Here is a 17,834-nt window from a genome sequence, read left to right as displayed (position 1 = left end):
CTAGTTCCTGGAACACCTCCTGCCCCTTCTTCTCCACCAACCTTGGTGTCTGTAGAGTTGTTTCCCTCATGTATTCTCACTCCTCTCTCCAGCTGCTGTTCTGCAGGTTCTCCCCCCCATCACTTCTTAAATATGTTATCCCAGGGGTGCTACCACTGTTGCTGATGAGCTCATCCTTGGCCAGTGGTGGGTCTGTCTTGGAGATGGTTGGCATGGGCTTCACTGGACATGGGGGAAGCTTCCACCATCTTCTCACAGAAGCCAACCCTGTACCCTGCCACCTGCTACAAAACCTCGCCATGCAAATGCATTATATTATTATATCCAGCATCTGGACTAATATGGAATAGGGAATTACTGTAATATGTCTGCAGTCCAGGAAGAGGCTGCATTTATTCACTTTTACTGTCATTTCAAACAGTAATAAGATCATCTCCTGGAAATATCACATCAGAGTCACTGCTTTAGTTGTTTATTAAACCTACCAGATTTTGAACCAACCCATTAAAAAAAATGCATGAGCACAAAGAGATCCTGGTATACCCATGATAACACAATGATCCCTCTTAACCTAAAATAGACTGTTTATTAAATACTTCTCTGCAGTCCGATTCACAAGAAACCCTCTGCTGCACCAAGTTTTTAATTTACAAACCGATGCTTATTCACCTCTGTTGAGCTCTTAACTTTGCGCATACCGGGTAAACTGGTAAACGAAGGAGCGGATGACGGCAGGGCGGTCCAAGCCAGCACCAGTCCCTGTTGTCATGACAACTGGTGCTCGCACAGCCCGGCCCTCGGCTGCCGCTGCTCCCAGTCCTCTGCTGCAAAGGATGGAAACCCGATTTTCCAAAACTTCTGTACCAAAGGTTACATCCAAAACACCATATTCTGCGTACTGAGTCTTGATCAGAGCCTAGCTACAAATATGGGCCTGATCCATAAAACTTCCCACAGTTGTCAGCAATCAGAAAACAGTGGAGCAGCAACATGAGCCAGTCATTTAGCCTCAGAGAACAGAGCAAGAATTATTCATAAACACTCGAGTATATTGAGGGCAATTATACAAGATAAACTGTTAGCCAGCCAGATTGCTAGACAGTGATAAAATTTCTCCTGTATTCCTCTTGTTTTCTCTATTTATTTTACAAAGGACTCAATTCTTTCATTTCATAGGTATTTTTCAAACATCTTCACTGGACAGATTTCATTCCTCACAGTCCACTGACTGCAGTTATGTTTGCTGACGCCCATGAGCAAGTTTTTCTCCTGAATGCATGAAGTGAGTCTGTGCCAAACATGGATAATGTTTTTCCTTAATATGCTTCAAGAAAAAAAGACTTTTCTATAGAAATAGCGAAAAGTAGAAAGCGTAAAAAAAAATTTTTTTTAGCTGATACTGTGAGTCACATAATGATTAAAATTCAACAAATGTTTTACTAGTTGAGAAACTGTATGAGTCCTGAGCTTTATGCAGCTTTTCATTTCTGATATAAGAGAATTATTTTTCACTTGGTTGGTACACCATTTCAAAATTAATTACTTTTATTTGCATTTCAGTAACAATCCCCAGCCAAGACTGGGGTCTTACTGTGCTGGTTGCTGTGCGAAAATAGTAAGGAGAAATCCCGTCCTAAGGCGTTTGCAGCCTATGAGATAAACCCTGATTGTAAGGGCTCTCTGACCACAAAGCAACATGTTGGTTTACCCACTCTAAGCACCTTCAAGTCTAATAAGGAAAAAATAATTGAATACAGCAGCTAACTTAGCCAATGAAAATGGAGAGAAATAGAAATATGATGACTTAAAGCCTTCTTTAAAAAAAAAGAAATTAATTTTTGTTTATAGTTGATTTTGAACGGGTTTATAAAACACTTTTACAGTACTGGTTTCTTGTAGGAAATCGTGCATCCTAAATTACTAGGCTACACATATGTCATGTCAAGGCTGTGCAAATGTGTTCCAAAATACTTGAAAGTTTTTGTGTGGTTTTTGTTAAATCACTCTTTTCCCTGTGGTTTGCTTGTAACCCATGGTGACTGACCTGGGAACTCGCCTGTACCCACAGATTCTTACTTCCCCAGAAAGTCATTACTTGTGCTAACACTTCCACTTAGCTGAATCAGACCCTCTAAAGAGAAGGCAATTTGTGCTAAGAGTTGCAAGGATCAAGGAACGGTTACTAAGCAGAAATGCGGTCTATTATTTTTCCCAGCTATGGCCTACGCAATAGCTGAATCCTGTGAAAAGTTCTTTGCTCTCATAGCAATGGATGTTCTTACAAGAAATGGCTCTATTGTAGGGGCTCATTGTGACTCTTTTTCCTCTCCTGTGGAAGCCACTTGCCCTATGAACAGTATGTACACTTGTCTTCTAGAAGACATCTTTCAATTTCACCATCTGCAGTGCTTCATGAAGCTATTTAGTACTTTTCTATCCCTCTTCATCTCTATCAATTTATCCTGTTCATCATTACCAAAACCTCAGCAGCATACTGCAACAAGTTGCAACCATCTATATTTGTGGCTGTTAGTGACTTCTTGTGACCTAAGTTACTTCTTGTGAACTTAAAACTGTCTATTTTATTTTAGCTATATTATAACAACTAACATTGTCCTAAAAGTATTCCTGAAAAAAATAGGGAGATTACAATAAACTTTATTAAAATGGATGTAAAAAATCAAGTAGGGAAGTTAACAAATATTCTAAGAAAGCATCAATTGAAATGGGGCAAATGGAAAAGGAAATGGTAAAATACTTCCTTCCTAATTGAATAATATTTTAACTTTCAAACGTCTTTGTTTAAGGTACAAAGATTTGGCCACAGAAATACGTACAATTCCAATGAGAGAAGGCACAGAAAGCTAAATGTACTGGCTGAAATTTGTGGTGGGATTTGTGGGGGTGAGATTACTCAGACTAAGATAGGATAGTTCCTACCTTTTCCTCATTGATACACTTGCTAATCCTGCATACACTACATTCTTTCATCCCTGAATGATTTACTCCTCATTACATTTTGATCTCCAGCGTCTGTTGTTTTTTCCATTTAAAAGAAACGTGTTGACAATCACAGCCACCTCTTACTGCTTTTGTCCTTTTCCCAAAATACTTCTTTCATCTTATCTTTACTTCTCTCTTCACAGAATTTCACCAATATATTCCAAGTGAAAAATGAAAACAATTTCATCCTCTTTTCCCCATCCTCCTTTGGTGCCCCCTTCCCTGGCTGCCTCCCTTTCTGTGTCCCAGTTACAGAGTCTTCCTACCTTGATTTATGTCAATGTCATGTCCCATCTCCCCAGGACCCCCATCCTGCTCATGTGCCCTCCCTTACTCTTCCCTTTTGTCTCTCAATCTTAGGTGGTTTTCAGTTCTCACAATAAAGGCATGTTTTCCTCTTCATGTCTTAAACTCATACTTGACCTCATTTGCCCCTCCAATTTCTCCCTTTCATCTGTAAATTCACTTAACATGCTGTTTCTAGTTCCCTAGAGTACCTCTACTTATTCCTTTTCCTTTCTTACTTCAAACCTTACCCTACTATAGCTTTCCGTTAAGTACTTTATGACTTTCAAGGCACTAATTGGGAGCAGTGTGTGTTCCTCAGGTTCCTTAAGCTGCCACCACCAGAGCTGTGTGAAGAGTAAATCTTGCCTTTACTTAAGTCCTACAGTTCCTTTGCTCCTACTAGTCTGTCCTCTCCTCATTCACTTTCCTCTAATCTCTTCTTTCTTGTAAAGTTTCTCTTACCCGAATCAATCTGTGTTGGACTTGAGTGTTGTCCTCGTCTCCTTACTGCTGGTATTCTCATCTCTAAATACAAATTCAACTATCACATGTTTCTGGGAAGAATACTTACTGGTCTATCTCTTTATTACCTCCTATTCAATATCAAGTCTTGGACTTTCTGGCTTCTGTTTATTATGTTCAGGCACCAACTGAAAGTAAACATGGCTAAGATAACACTAATTGTGGGTACAGAGGTAACACTCACTGTGTTTAGCCTTCACGGCTGGAGACGAGACTGACACCTGTCATTCGAACTTACTGGCCAGCACTGTCTTAAACGTCTTTAAATTCCTGATATGATCTTTAATATGGCATTTTATAGACCCATTCACCTTCAAATTCTCATAATTTCACATGTGATTACTACAAAGTCTTTCTTTAGCCTTCAGGAGTAAAACAGACCACTTGTGACTTCTCCCTCCTTGTCGTATTCTGGTCAGCAGAGAGTCATGATCTCTCTATTCCAGATGACCTGTGATGCCCACTTTTGTGAATTTTCACTCCTGCACTTCCATAATTTCTTTTTGGTGCTTTGTCACTTGCTATAAATGTCTGTAAAGCTACTGCTTTTCCTCTGAAGCTGCCTATAGGCATTTACTACTTTATATGGAAATTATAATCTACCTGGAGCAGTGACCACTTTCACGCTGTGTACAATATGAAGCATGATGAATTTCTGGAACTAGGCTGAGATTTCTAGATATTGCTGCAATACATAATAATTCTTAAAACATTTAAAACTCCACATCACATCAGAGCTCCTCATTCCCTTTCCCATATCCGTCTCTACTGTAATACCTCAGGTTCACAGCTAAGGATGTGTCACACTGACAAGATCTGGGAAATTCAAATTTGCAGGTCAGCTTCTGTGCAGCCCACCCTCTGGCCAGTTTTCTGCAGACCAGAAGGTATCAGAGGTAGTGTGGAAGAAGGCTGCGCACCTCTTCCTTAATTCAAACCTATTTCCTAAATGATTTGTTTTGCAGAAGAAAAAGCCACGTATTCCACAGCAAGACCCTCCAAGACCAAGTTCTCTTCCCTTCTGGTGACGTTGTCCCACAGCTGCAGGCGTTTAATTCCTTCGCTCGTAGCCGAGCACGGCCGCGAGCGGGTCTCTGGACCCTGAGCAGCTCTGTTAGCGCAGTGCCCGCTCCCGGCCGGGCAGGGCAGGCGCTCCGAGCGCTCCGCGGCTTTAGCGCATTTCTCGGCGGGAGCGGAATATGTTCCCCTCGCAGCAGAAAAAGGGGGTGCACACACACAGCTCCGTGCACGCACACGTGTGTGTGAGGTGTATACAATGTGTGTCACGGCCGCTCCCCATCCCGCGGACCCCCTGCGCCGCCCGCACTCACCGGGGCGCGGCCCGCCCTGCTCCCGCCCGGGCTCGGCGCCGCCGCCCTCCTGCTGCGGGCTCTCGGAGTCCGTGTTGGTCAGCCAGGTGGACTCAGTCTCCCGCGTCCAGCTCTCGTAGTACCGGGGTTCGATGGCGTCGGCCCGGCTGCCCCCGCAGCCCATGGCGAGGCCCCGCTCACAGGCTCAGTCGCAGCCGCCGCCGCCGCCCGGGCACCATCGCACTGCCGGGCACCGCCGGCCCCGCTCACGCCCCCCGCCCCATCTCCGCTCGTCCGGCTCTCCCCGGCTCCGCTCGTCCTTCTCCCCCTTCTCTCCGGCTTTATTATCTCCGCTGCCCCCCCTCCCTCCTGGCTGTCCCCTCCCCTTCTCCTGCTGTTACCCCGTTCCTTCCCCTCCCGCTTCTCTCCACTCTCCCATCGCACCCCCTCCCGCCTCGGCCCCGATCTCTCCCCATCTCCGGGTGTCCCCCAAAAGCAGGCATTGCTCCTTCCGCCGCGGCGCTGGCTCTGCCCCGCCAGATTCCTCCAGCTGCCCGCGGCCGGGGGCAGACCCACACCTCGGGCGGGAAGCGCCCCCTTCTCCCCGGGTTATGGATCTGTAAGGGCAGGATTTACTCGCACATGCCAGCGTGCCACAGCTAGCAAGGCACAGCAGTCCTCCCGGCCTGCGCTTAGCAGCAAGCGCATGTACCCTGACTGGGTCTTGTGCTCCGTTTCACTAAGCCATTTGTCCTTCCCTGATTTAGCCGGGAGAGCCTTGCTTCCACCTTTTAGCATTAGCTGGTTTGCTGCTCTATAAAGGTGCAATACTGACTGCTCAACTCCAGAAATACTTCCGCTCTTTCCTCTTGGATACTCGCTTTGGGAGGCAACAGAGAATATGAGATATCTGCAGAACAGACTATAATTTAGGTTTATGCTCAGGGTAATCTAAACAGGCACAGAGATTTTTGAGTCACTGATGGTGGTTGCAATTAGTATTGCAATAGCTGCTTGTCAAGGTCCCTGTCAGGGTTCGAACCAGCTCCATGAACACTAGGCACTGTGGGATCATGTCACAAGAAGGAGGCTTTAGCCCAGATGGATGTTTCTCTCCTGGAATCATTTTGCAGTAGAGCAGTAGGAATGACTGTCCCCTAAGACAACCTACAGAGCAATACAGAAGTTATGTTCTACACTCCATAACATTACACAGTGTGGCTCTTGGCTAAAAAAGATATATCCATTGAAATCTGGAGAAACTCAGGCTGTCCTGTTATTGGAGCTGAAAGTAGGAACATGAACTCTCTGGAGCTAAAAGATCTTGTTTCTAAAGGCTGGTACACGATTTTTAAGAGGATCCCATAGGCCTTAGCTCTGCATCACAGCTGCTCTGTCCTGTGTTCTGGTTCTGAAGTGATTCAGGTTGAAAACTGCTATCTGAGTTGCTGAATCACTTATTACGCTTCCTGAAGCAGACGACTGTTCAAGCGTTTCTAAGCAGCTTCCCAGTCAAATACTGACTCACAACAACCTTACTTTCCAGCTGTGATGAGATCCCTCACCCATGGGGGTGCTGCTGACAGTTATTGCCCCCATACTTGTGCTACCAAGGTCCCAGGATCAGAGGGGCAGTGATTTGGGAGGAAGCAGCTGCTTTTCCATCACTGTGGTAATGTTTTGTAGATTAAAAATGTGTTATATTTATAAAAAGAGGGTTTCAACAGAGATTGTATTTCAATCAGACTGCCCCACCAGCAGACTGTCCCCAGAGCAATGGAATATAGTGCTGTTTGAAGCCAATGATGAGGTCTAACACATATCCCACTTCCCAGGAGTTGTGTGTGCCCTGGGTAGGCATAGGACATGGCCCAGAAAAAACTGCCAGACATGCCTGACTCCAAATAAAACCTCAGCAACACAGTCAATGTTTCATGCTGTAATTATATGAAACAGCTTTCTAGGCTGAGAGCACTAGACAAAGTACATGCTGGAACAGAACCTTTTGGGAGCCTTTTTATTTTTTGCCTTAAAATTTGGATAGGTTCTGCTGGCATGTGTATTTTCACATCACTTCGATTTCAGTTCTAGATGTGCTTCATCTTCTGACACTTATTTTTCCTAGCACAGTTTTCAAACCCTTTGAAAGCCACTGGCAAGAGAACAAAAGGCTTCTCTTTCTTTCCTATTATTACCACCACCACTAGAGAGGAATTAGACCATAAATGTAAAGTGGAGTCTTAAAGCATTATGTTGAACCATGTTAATTTTCCTTGAGCCCTACAGAAGTGCCTGCTTTGCACTAGTACTTTGCATCACCTTTCAAATTTCTGCTTTTGGTGGAACATGGAGAAAATTACTGCAGAAAAACAATAATGTAACTATTACTGCTTTTGTATTTAAGCTGCTGGTGTAATTGTGATTTAGAATTTAAAAAACACTTTGAAATAAAAATTTTAATATGACTAACAGAAATAAAAGATGTTTGTTAGCTCTGTAAGTAAATGGCTTAACTTTATTTTCATCAGTTCCAAGCAGAACTGAGAACTACTTTTTGAAACGGGAAATTTTTTTCCACAGCTAGAAGAACTTTTATAGAATCATAGAGTGGTTTGGTTTGGAAGGGACCTTAAAGATCATTTAGTCTCAACACCCCTGCCATGGGCAGGGACATCTTCCACTAGACCAGGTTGCTCAAGGATGCATCCAAACTGGCCTTGAACACTTCCAGGGAGAGGGCGTCCATAACTTCTCTGGACCACTTGTTCCAGCACGTGACCACCCTCACAGTAAGGAATTTCTTCCTTATACTTAATCTAAATCTACCCTAAAAATACCCTGCTTAAATCTTCAGTTTGAGACAACTCATGTTTTATTCTTTGTTGTGTTAAAAATTAATTTACGAGACTAGGAGGAAAAAAGAGATTTTAATTGTTTTGTTAAAAGAGCCAAATGCAATCAGTTGTGGGTACCTTTGTATCAGAATTCATTCTGATTAATTAAGAAAATTACTTCTCACCGCCGAGTGTGCAGGGCACAATGTTCATGGATCTGCACCCTTCTAATTCCCTTCTGAGCCAGAGAGCAGACTCTGAAGAACACAGCCACTGTGTGAGAGGGCATCTGCTGTAGCTATAAAGTACCACAACCTGTATCAGGGAAGTGCGTGTTGGGTGGCATGAAACAGGTGATGACAGCTTTAATACAGCAAGGTAACAACACAAGAATATGAATTCAATAATATTAATTATGCATTGAGAATCATATTGGGGAAGAAAGTGGACAGAAAAGGAAATCTGCCTTCAGAAATACTGAAAATACCCATGATCAGATGAATCCTTGGCCTGACTCCATCTTGTCCAGTAGTGTAATCAGATGGGGACTGATCTGCTGGTGAAGCTGGGGGGAGAGCAGCTGGTGTAGGGCAGGAAGACGTTGATGGCAATATATGAGTGAAGAATTGAAATATGCAGAACTCTTCAGGGGAGAAACTTTACAATTTGTTTTTCTTCCTTTACTTCAGCACCTGAGGAGGTGTAGCCTGGCAGGAGAGGGATTAAGAACGCAATTTTTGGGATCAAATTTAACTTGTCATGCTGTTAGCCTCATGCCAGGAGATGATTAATGCAGTAAAATCTGATCTCTCTCCATTAATTGTTAGAAAAAGGGTGGCCTCCCAGAGATCCTATTAGTGGAGCTTGTACTGCATTTTAGCTTCCTCTGGTTTTGTGCTGTCTGATGCACAGTGTGCAGTGATGCTTTTCCCCCTCCCACTGACAGTGATGTCTGCTCTGTGTATACTGCTTTCAAGATATGCTACTTCAAAAATGGGAGTAGGAAGTAAAGGGATGAGATGGTTAAGGGAAGGGGATCTTAAGGATTTTACATCTACAGTTTCTCTAAAATGGGGTTAAAATAATGAAAAGATACTTTTCCTCATAAAACACATGAAATTGTGGTAGGACCCATTATTATTTTTCCCCACAGATTACAATTCTTTGGTATCTCAATGATCATTTCAGTGCTAAGTGCAAGAGATGCAGTAGGAGATTTATTTAGGAAAATATTTGGATTTTTGTCTGGCATCTCTGCTTGTTCTATTAGATGGTGTTTTAGCAAAGACACCAGTTAAATTTGGTTTTAGGTCCCAGATTTTTTTTGCAAATCTGTTCTCTTCAGAAAGCAGACAGGAGGTAATTTTGTCACTTACCCAGGACCCCTATGACATCATTAGAGAGGAGAGAAGAATTTGTGTTTAAAATGTGCTCTTTGTAGTAAGGTATTTTGTGTATCTGAGGAGAAATGTAATTATTTAGCTGTGTTATACCCACTTGACATCATCACTCCAAGCTTACAATATGCCGGGAAGCAAGATTGCCTCTGAAGCTTTCACACTGCATACTTGAGTCAGCTCTCCTCCTGCCAGCAGATATTTACTTCAAGTAAATGACTGAGCATTCCTCTTTACTGTTGTGAGCACTTGGAAAATATAATTTTCTTGCCTTGATTGCTCAAATATTTTTCTTAAACAGTTTTCAAATGTTATACCATCTAATTTTCACATTGCTCTGCATTATTTATGCATTTCTTTCAACAAGGAAATGATAGCATTCATTCTTGGCCATTCAAAAGGTTTTCAGTTTAGTATTCACAGCTTCCTGGACATATGTAGGTGATACTCAGTTACCGTTGAAGGTTTGGTAAGATGTCTCCAAACAGCTCATAAATAGGAAGAATTTAATTAACTCACTCTTTCACTGCATCTTTTTCATGTTTGGAAATGACTCTGAAACACAACCTCAAATTCTAACATACAGAGCAAGGCCTTGAATTCCTCCATCCCAGCCTGCTAATTTAGTTTCAAATTGGATTAAAAACCCCAGAGGAACAGTTTACCAGATTCTTAATCGTGAGTAACAGTACCCTGGCAGCACAGAAGTTTTCTGTGATGATGTAACTATCAAGAAAATTTCAGTCTATTCTTTCCAGCTTTCTCAGCCTTTGAACCACAGCTTGACTTTAATGCTGACCTGTACTCGTCAGGGTCCAACCTCCTTCCCTTGTGAATAGCAAACATTTCCTAGTGAAGATACTGTAAGTTTTGCATAAGTGGGAGGTTTAGAATCAGTACAATCATATTCACTTTCCCAGCAAGTATTGTAAAACTATTACATAGCAGGCATCAGTGCCCTCACTGCATGGCATCTTACTGATGCTTTATGACTGAAAATTGGGCCAGATGTACATGTTTGCTCTGTGTCCATTGTGTTTTCATTGTGTGCTGTGTGCAAAGAAATTTCCAATATGGGTATGTGGAAAGACAAAATCTTAGGTTTGCCTCCATCTATCTTCTGACCCACTGGGAGTTTAAACATTTCAAAGTTACATGAGAATGTTTGCTTCATTTTTCAATTGAGCAGCAGTGCCTTTTGCTGCACTCAAAATGCAGTGTTACTCCATTTGCAGTCAGGGATGGAAAGTAAATTGCAACTACTCCACAGAAGCAGAGATGTGGTATTCGGTGATGGTGGACAGTGGGGTTTCAGCAAGGTGGGATACTACAGGTATAGCATTCTTGCTAATGGCTTGGTGTGTTTGTCATCATGGAAAATATCTTCTCAAGTACCTTCTTGTGAATTCAAATAGTTCAAAGGATCAGAAGAAGAGGAGGTATGAAAATGGGCCCAATAAAGAAGCTTTGGCTGTATTACTTTGTAACACCAAGAGCTGCTGGTTGTTCTAAACAGCCATTCCCTTCACCAGAGTGTTTGGAGGGCACCAAAACTACCGATGGAAACATACCCTACAAAGAATTGCTACCCTATGACAGCCCAGCTGAGCTCTTCTTCTTAAAGAAGGTAGAATGTCTTCCTCCAGTCCCTTTGGCTGTCCCAGACTTACCCAAATAAACTAGTGAAATAAAATTATTTTCTGAGGAAAAAAAATTGTCAGCTGTGCATCAGGCTTTATTTGGGAGTGTTCAAATATCTGTCGGTTAAGGAGCCTAACTAAAGCACATGCAAGGATATTAAGTGTATGTGTAAGTGTAAGTAAGAAAGGATAATGCAGAGAGAGGCTCAAAATTGCTCACACAGAGAATTTCTGGGTGGTACTCTCCAGAGAAAAGAGCTACTGAGTTTATTCCTAAAAGGGTGCAAATCAATCGCTGCTGCCTGGCAGAGGCTGGCATTGGCACCAGCTGTAATGTCTCTGGAAACCTCAGATGGCAAACAGAGCAGTAACACAGAACAGTGATGGATTTATTCTCATTTACCCCAGTCTCTGTGGAGCTCCTTCACATAATATCTGTTTACCTTGGACTCTGTTCTAAGACTACACTTCGTCCCTAATTAAGAAGGTAAATCATAAAACCTAGTTATGAAACCAGTATTTTATGTAACTAAGTATCACACTGGGTAAACATTTATCACTTCAGATGCTCCTGGCAGAGTGACTTGGAAATTTATGGCCCTAATACCTAAATCTTAATTAAAATATCTTTGACTTTTTCCTTCAGATGCAGTCTTCTCTCTGCGGGTATTACAAGATTAAGCAAGTACTGCTATGTTTTAATTGTTTATAGGTAATTCATTTGTTTTTTATAGACTAGATGCTCTAACAGCCTAAAGCAACAGTGCAGGGAAATCTAAATGCAACTAAAAAGGAAGTAGGCAGACACTCCATTAGTTGTGTACTGTGTTGGGAAAGCTCTGTAAGCTGAGGAATTTCTAATTCTACACATACAGGATCCACTCCAACCTGACAAAATACAATATTTTGTACTCTTCTTTTGCTAGGCTCTGTTTCTGTTCCCTACAGTGCCAAGAGGATGAAAAAAGGAGATGGAAACTGGCAGGATCTGATGACATTTGTGTTATCTGTGTGTAAGAGCTCAATTAGGAGCAATCATGCTAAATTTTCATCTCCATTCAATAAGTACTTCTGAACATTTCTAAACTTCAGCACAATCCTTTGTGTGAGTCTTCCTCTGATCTTCAGTGCTTCTGCTGACCTTATTTGAAAATTACATTGAAAACTTACTTCAGTACAATTATTCTGAATTCATCCTCATTCTTTACAAATGTTAATTCTGAAAGAGCCTGTCCTCCTGTTCATGTCTGTCCCCTTTTATTCTATCTAAACACTGTGAAGCCTAGAGCAGCTTCTTCCTAAGACTCCTCCAAAGTTTTGACTCCTGGTTTTGACTTGGTCAGTCCAGGGGAAACCAAAATAGCGGTACACCATTCTTGCCCACTCCGAATGCCTTTTTGCACTGAGATGTGAAATGCAACTGTAAATATTTTGAGGTTTCAGCCTTTTTAGGTTAGTACACACCATATGACTCACTGGCTGCTGCACGGAGTCTGTGTTTGCTGTTGTGTGTCAGTGCAAGAGGAGAAAGCAGATGATACTGTTATTATGCAAAATCACTTCCACCCACCCTCATGACTCACCAGCACGTCACCAAACAGGATTTACATCAGTTTCAAAATATATCTCCATTACCAATTTCCACCTTAGCAGATTACTTATTTCTTCCTTCCACTCCTTTTCTGAATGACGAGAACATGGCTATGTGTTTTCCGTTCGGAAGCAGAGCAGGACCAGTGGCTGCTCCCGGTTGGTTCAGCTCAGTTTGCCAGAAGCAACAGCCTCTTGCTTAACAGATGGAGCAGAACTGCCCTGATGCAATGTTTGCATCTTTCCTCTTCATTGAATGACCAAGCCCTGTTCCTATGATGGAGGTTTTCCTCTTCAGCTGAGATTTTTTGGCTCTATTAAAAGCAGTTCCATTCATTTGTAACTTAAAGAGTTGACGCATCTGGGAATTAATGTAAGGTAGCACTGATCTCAGCTTGCTGTGATGTGCCAGTCTGTAAGTCGTGTCTGTAAATGGAGACAACTCAAGGGCTCCTTAAGTTGAGAAAGATTCATTTGCCTCAGTTTAAAATTGCTATAGCTTTTAACACCTTAGTCAAATAAACTGCAGTGGGAAGTCAGTCGATTCGGTAAAGGAAAACTAAGATAATCCTCTTTTAGAATAGCTAGTTATTGTCCAGTGGTACCACACTATCTCAGTCTTGCAGAAGCATCTGGTAATGATAGTAAATAACTAAATAAGTTCTTATTTATTTAAGGAATTAAATTATGAATTTTGTGGCTCTCTGCTCTGCCATACTTTGTGTCTAAATGTGAGTAGGTGACATGTAAGTGTACTTGAATGTTTAGGTTTAAATTAAATCAAGATTGGATGGATTTGCAAATCCCAACAGGTGTGGAAATTTGGAAGTTTAGCTCTGTGCCTTATTTCTCTAACCCACAAAAAGGCAATATTCCAACCTTTGTGTTACTGGCAAAGTAAATATACACACACTGTATGGGATGCCATGTCAGAACATCGACTAGGACATAAGGTATAAAAGCAAAGAGGTCTACCAGGAGGAGGCAGACCTCTACCAAGAGGTCTGCTATCCTGAGAAGTATCCCAGCTGCTCTTGAGGAGGCATAGGCTCACTCATGCTTAGAACATTCCCTGAATTTTTCATTGACTCAGCTGCTGTTTCCAGATGGAGCTGTGCTACAGACCAAAACACTCATGGAGGGCATTACCTCACTTGTCCTTAAAGTCTATCCACAACATCCCTTCAGTGCACAGAGTGTTTATTCACAGTCTCAGTCTGCAGCCTGACTTTGTGGCTGGGTATATTGTACTACACCTGTGCGAGCAGAGCATTCTGAGTCAGTTGTTCTCAGAGGAGAGGAGACCAACAATGGAGGCATCAGTGCTTGCTCTTTGCATGCCTGATGGCTGAGACAAAGCCATGACCTGCTGTGTCTGACCACAGCTGTATCACTAATATCACTCCGTTCAATGTTCAGCTGGGTTCACACTCGACAGGATGGTAGCACCTTTGTTCCGTGCTGTGGGTGCAATCCATCATAAGGATAGGGAGAAAATCCATAAATTTAAATAGCTTCAAGAAGAGTTAAAAAGCAACAGCAAAAAAAGAAAACAGCTCTGCAAAACAGTGATTTGCAGAGAGCTTCAGGTAAGAGCTGCAGCTTAAGGAGTTTGGAAACATCACAGTATGGAAATTAAGCCCTTGGGATTCAGTTAGAGACAAAGATATTTGACCTTACTGTAATGGGTTTTGAGTTTAGGCCTTCCTTCCTGGTTTGCCAGAAAGGAAGGAAGGAAGTATTCCATCCTATTCCTTTACGTAACCCAGCATATAAATAGATGGAGAGAGAAGCCTCTTTCTCTCTTCCCTTCTGGCGAGGTTTGGAGACAGCAGACTCCCACAGGTCGGTCTCGCTCCTGTGGGGGAGCGGAGGCCTGGCCGGGCCTACAGGGCCTGTTGTTTCTGCCGATCCGGGGTCTGTTTTGCGCAATTGTGCTACCTCAAAGAATGTATTAAGGTTTTCTTTGGCTAGTTCTTTATTGAGTGTGCATACCTATTTTTTTTGTTTGTTTGTTTTGTTTTGTCCCCTTTCCCTTTTCTGTTTTTGGGTGTTGTTTTTTTTTCTATTATGTGTATATAGTTTTTGTAATTGTATATAAATGTAATATAAGTGTAAATATATTTTTATATATTGCTCTAGCTCACTCTCTTATTTCAGTTCTCTTAGTTTTTTTTTTTCTTTTCCCTCGGTTTTGGCGGGGGGGGGGAGCTCTTGTGGTGGGGTTAGGAGACTTGGCAGAGACCCAGCTGAAAAACAGCACACGCTATCTGTGGCCCACTACAGTCCCTGGGGATCTAAGGAATAGCTTGGAGAGCAGTTCAGCTGCCCAGCCACAGAGGATCAAGTCAGGTAGCAAGCAACTACTGATCCAGGTGGGATCCAGAAGGATATGGGCCTCCTGTTCGCCCCACGTCTTACCTATCAGTCCTATTGTTGGATTCCATGATCTTAAAAGTCTTTTCCAACCTAAATGATCCTGTGACTCTGCCAGGATATCTCAGCTGCCTTATGGTGTGTGAAATGGCACTGGACACCTCTGTTCACACAGTGGTGACAAAAGGCAGCTCAGGCTGTCACCAGTGAGAGCTCAGACACCCAGCTTACAGGCAGACAACACAATTTTGCTGCCTAGAACTGAATTTCACACCTTGGCTAAGCTGCCTTCTGTCTGCTAACTCTGCTCCTTCCATTCTTTTGCAGAAAATGATGATACATCCTGGTTTCTTTGACATGCTATGCAAAAAGATTGGATGCTTCAAAATCTATTGCTTTATTATCCTTTGTGAAGATTTATTTAAGATATGACAAGGTGTTAGTAACTACATGAAAAAATAAATAATTCTGTGAAGCAGCTGACCCACTTCTAAGGGTTGTGAAATTCACAACTATCTCCTGAAACTCAAATTTCACTGATGTGGGGATCTTCTTATTGTGGGTTTCTTAAGGGTCTTTTTTGTTAATTTGTTTGGAGGTTTTTTGAGTGGGTTTGTTTTTTGTATGTGTTTATGGTTTGTGGGGGTTTTTTGTTTGTTTTTTTTTAATTAGAAAATTGTTTCCCTTGAACTATGTACCCACATAATTATTTTAAACAAAAATGGATTTTGTATTATTATTCCAGTTTGACTATTACATTCCTTGCTTGGGGTCAGTTGTGTGAGAGCCAACAAGAGATACAAAGGCCTCTATGAGGAGGCCTGAACTGTCCTCCAGCAAAGCAGAGCAACAGGAAAATTACAGGTTTGATTTAGCATTTTGAGTGCAATCCAAGTCTGACAGAAACAAGTGGCAAGACAGTGTTAACTGAAATGGGGGCAATATTTAAGCCACTCATTTTAGCTTCAAGTTTTGAAGCTCTTAAGTTTGAAGGGTTTGAATATCTATATGAGAAATACACTTTTATTATTACAACAGCTTTTTTCACCTAAACAAAGGAGAATCCTTTTCTACCTGTCTTAAGTGATACCTTTAAACAGGGTCAGCTGAAGTATTTAATAAATCTAAAGCCAGTTTTTTAAGAATTCAAAGTGTGGAGTTTTTTTAAAGAACATAAAAGTTATTTTCACGTAATTAATTATCTTGATATATTTTCTATTAGAAAATATTCTAAGAGTATTTGAAACCACTACTTTGCCGTACAAATCACATTAATTTTTAGAAAAATGCCAGAATGCATGTACCATAATCCATTCTGGTATCAGCTGGGCTAATTCTTCCTAAATAGTTTAATTATCAATTTTCCACAGGGTGGAATCTCTGAGTGTTTTTGAGTGGGACCAAACTCTATGGAAAGGAGTTCCTATGGGCTGGGGCTCTGCATCACAGACATGTCTCTCTGTGGATAGATTACCCATCATGGTCTGAAAAAATAAATTTAAATTTAGGCCTTAGAGTGTCTCTAGAAGTGCTAAGCATTCTAAGCTGTCTCAATGCCCAGTATATCAGTGCCAGGTGGATAAAGCCTCTGTGATGCCATACTGGTACTAACACCTCTCTCTCAATGGTCCCAGGAGCAGTCAGACCTGACACTTTGGGATGAACCTCTCTCTGGTTGCATTTGCTGTGTATTTCCTATTGCATTCATCTAAGTTCATGATGCTTGTTTTTGTGTTCTTTTCTGACACCTATTTAACCTTGAACTGAGCCATAAAAGCACTCATATAGGTAAATCTGATCCACAGTTTCACTGTAGATCAGAATTCCAGGGGCAGCTGGAATTTGACTTCAGAAGTTTGACTTCTGTAGCTGGTGAAAACTTTGTCTTTTCATCTTGCTTCTTCAAACATTTGCTGTACTACTGGTAACAGAAAATCCATATATAATTTAATTTTTCCAGACCCTTAATCAATAGAGCATAATAAGTAGATTGACCAAATAATTGGTCAACCAGTCCTTTGCCATATGATGCTTTGGAGCATTGATTATTGCTGCAGCATGATGGGCCTCAAGCCACGTGCTCCAGCCCCTGGTTCAGGTCAGGTAAGCCCTTACGAGCAGATTACAAGTCTCTTGTTAAAACACTCAAAATACAGTGAATAAGTCCATTGTGAAATATTACCAGTTTGAAACAGTATTGTCCAAGAAATAGTTTTACTAATGACTACAAGCTTTCACATGGGTGAATGGGGCAAGTTAAGCTGCTGTTTAGCTATGAGAGATAAAGACAAGGATGCATCTGAATTCAGGGCAACCGAATGGGGATTGCAGACACTGAATACTTCTAAGAAAACCAGGCTGTTGAGAAGAGAGGAAGAATATCACTTAGCAACATGAAACCATTAAAAACTACAGCCTTTGGTAGAGGGCAGTTTACAAATCCAAGAGGAACAAAGGAAGGGAGGAACAGGAGAATGTAAAGGAGTGTAAGCAAGGGGAAGATAGGAAGTTGGAGTTGCAAGACAGAGAACTAAGATGTTCAGTAAGTGACCTACAACAGTGTTTAGCCAGGGTAATATGATAGAGCAGAACGACTGGGAAGCAAGCAGGGCTAAGGCACTGCCTTGATGTGGAAAGCGTGTCCTTACCAAGTGAGAGTGTTCCATGTAACCCAGAAGGACACTTGTTCTTACAGCTGCTTTCTCCATTATGTTCACAGGTGAAGTCCATTTGAAAACACTTTTTCTGTTTTCTCTTAGCCAAAGGAGGTAACCAGTACACGGGAAAACAGGTGGATTTCAGCTGGACCAGATGGCAGATCTGCCTTGGGCTGGCACTGTTGCTGACACAAGGTAGAGAATAGCAAAACAGACA

At 41.9% G+C, this 17,834-nt stretch overlaps 1 protein-coding gene across 2 annotated transcripts in view; it reads right to left on the bottom strand.

The window, feature by feature from the left end:
- BAALC (brain and acute leukemia, cytoplasmic) overlaps positions 1–5,308 on the bottom strand; it is a 36,472-nt gene extending 31,164 nt beyond the window's left edge. For both annotated transcript variants that reach the window (XM_017806536.1, XM_017806535.1), the window contains exon 1: positions 5,145–5,308. In XM_017806536.1, the coding sequence (XP_017662025.1) occupies positions 5,145–5,307 (163 nt within the window). In that variant the 5' untranslated portion in view covers position 5,308. The remainder of the gene's footprint in view (positions 1–5,144) is intronic.
- Positions 5,309–17,834: the final 12,526 nt, after the last annotated feature.

The sequence above is a fragment of the Lepidothrix coronata genome, unplaced genomic scaffold (assembly GCF_001604755.1).
Source record: "Lepidothrix coronata isolate B3197 unplaced genomic scaffold, Lepidothrix_coronata-1.0 Scaffold15, whole genome shotgun sequence".
NCBI lineage: Eukaryota > Metazoa > Chordata > Aves > Passeriformes > Pipridae > Lepidothrix > Lepidothrix coronata.
This window is presented reverse-complemented; position numbering and strand designations above follow the sequence as displayed.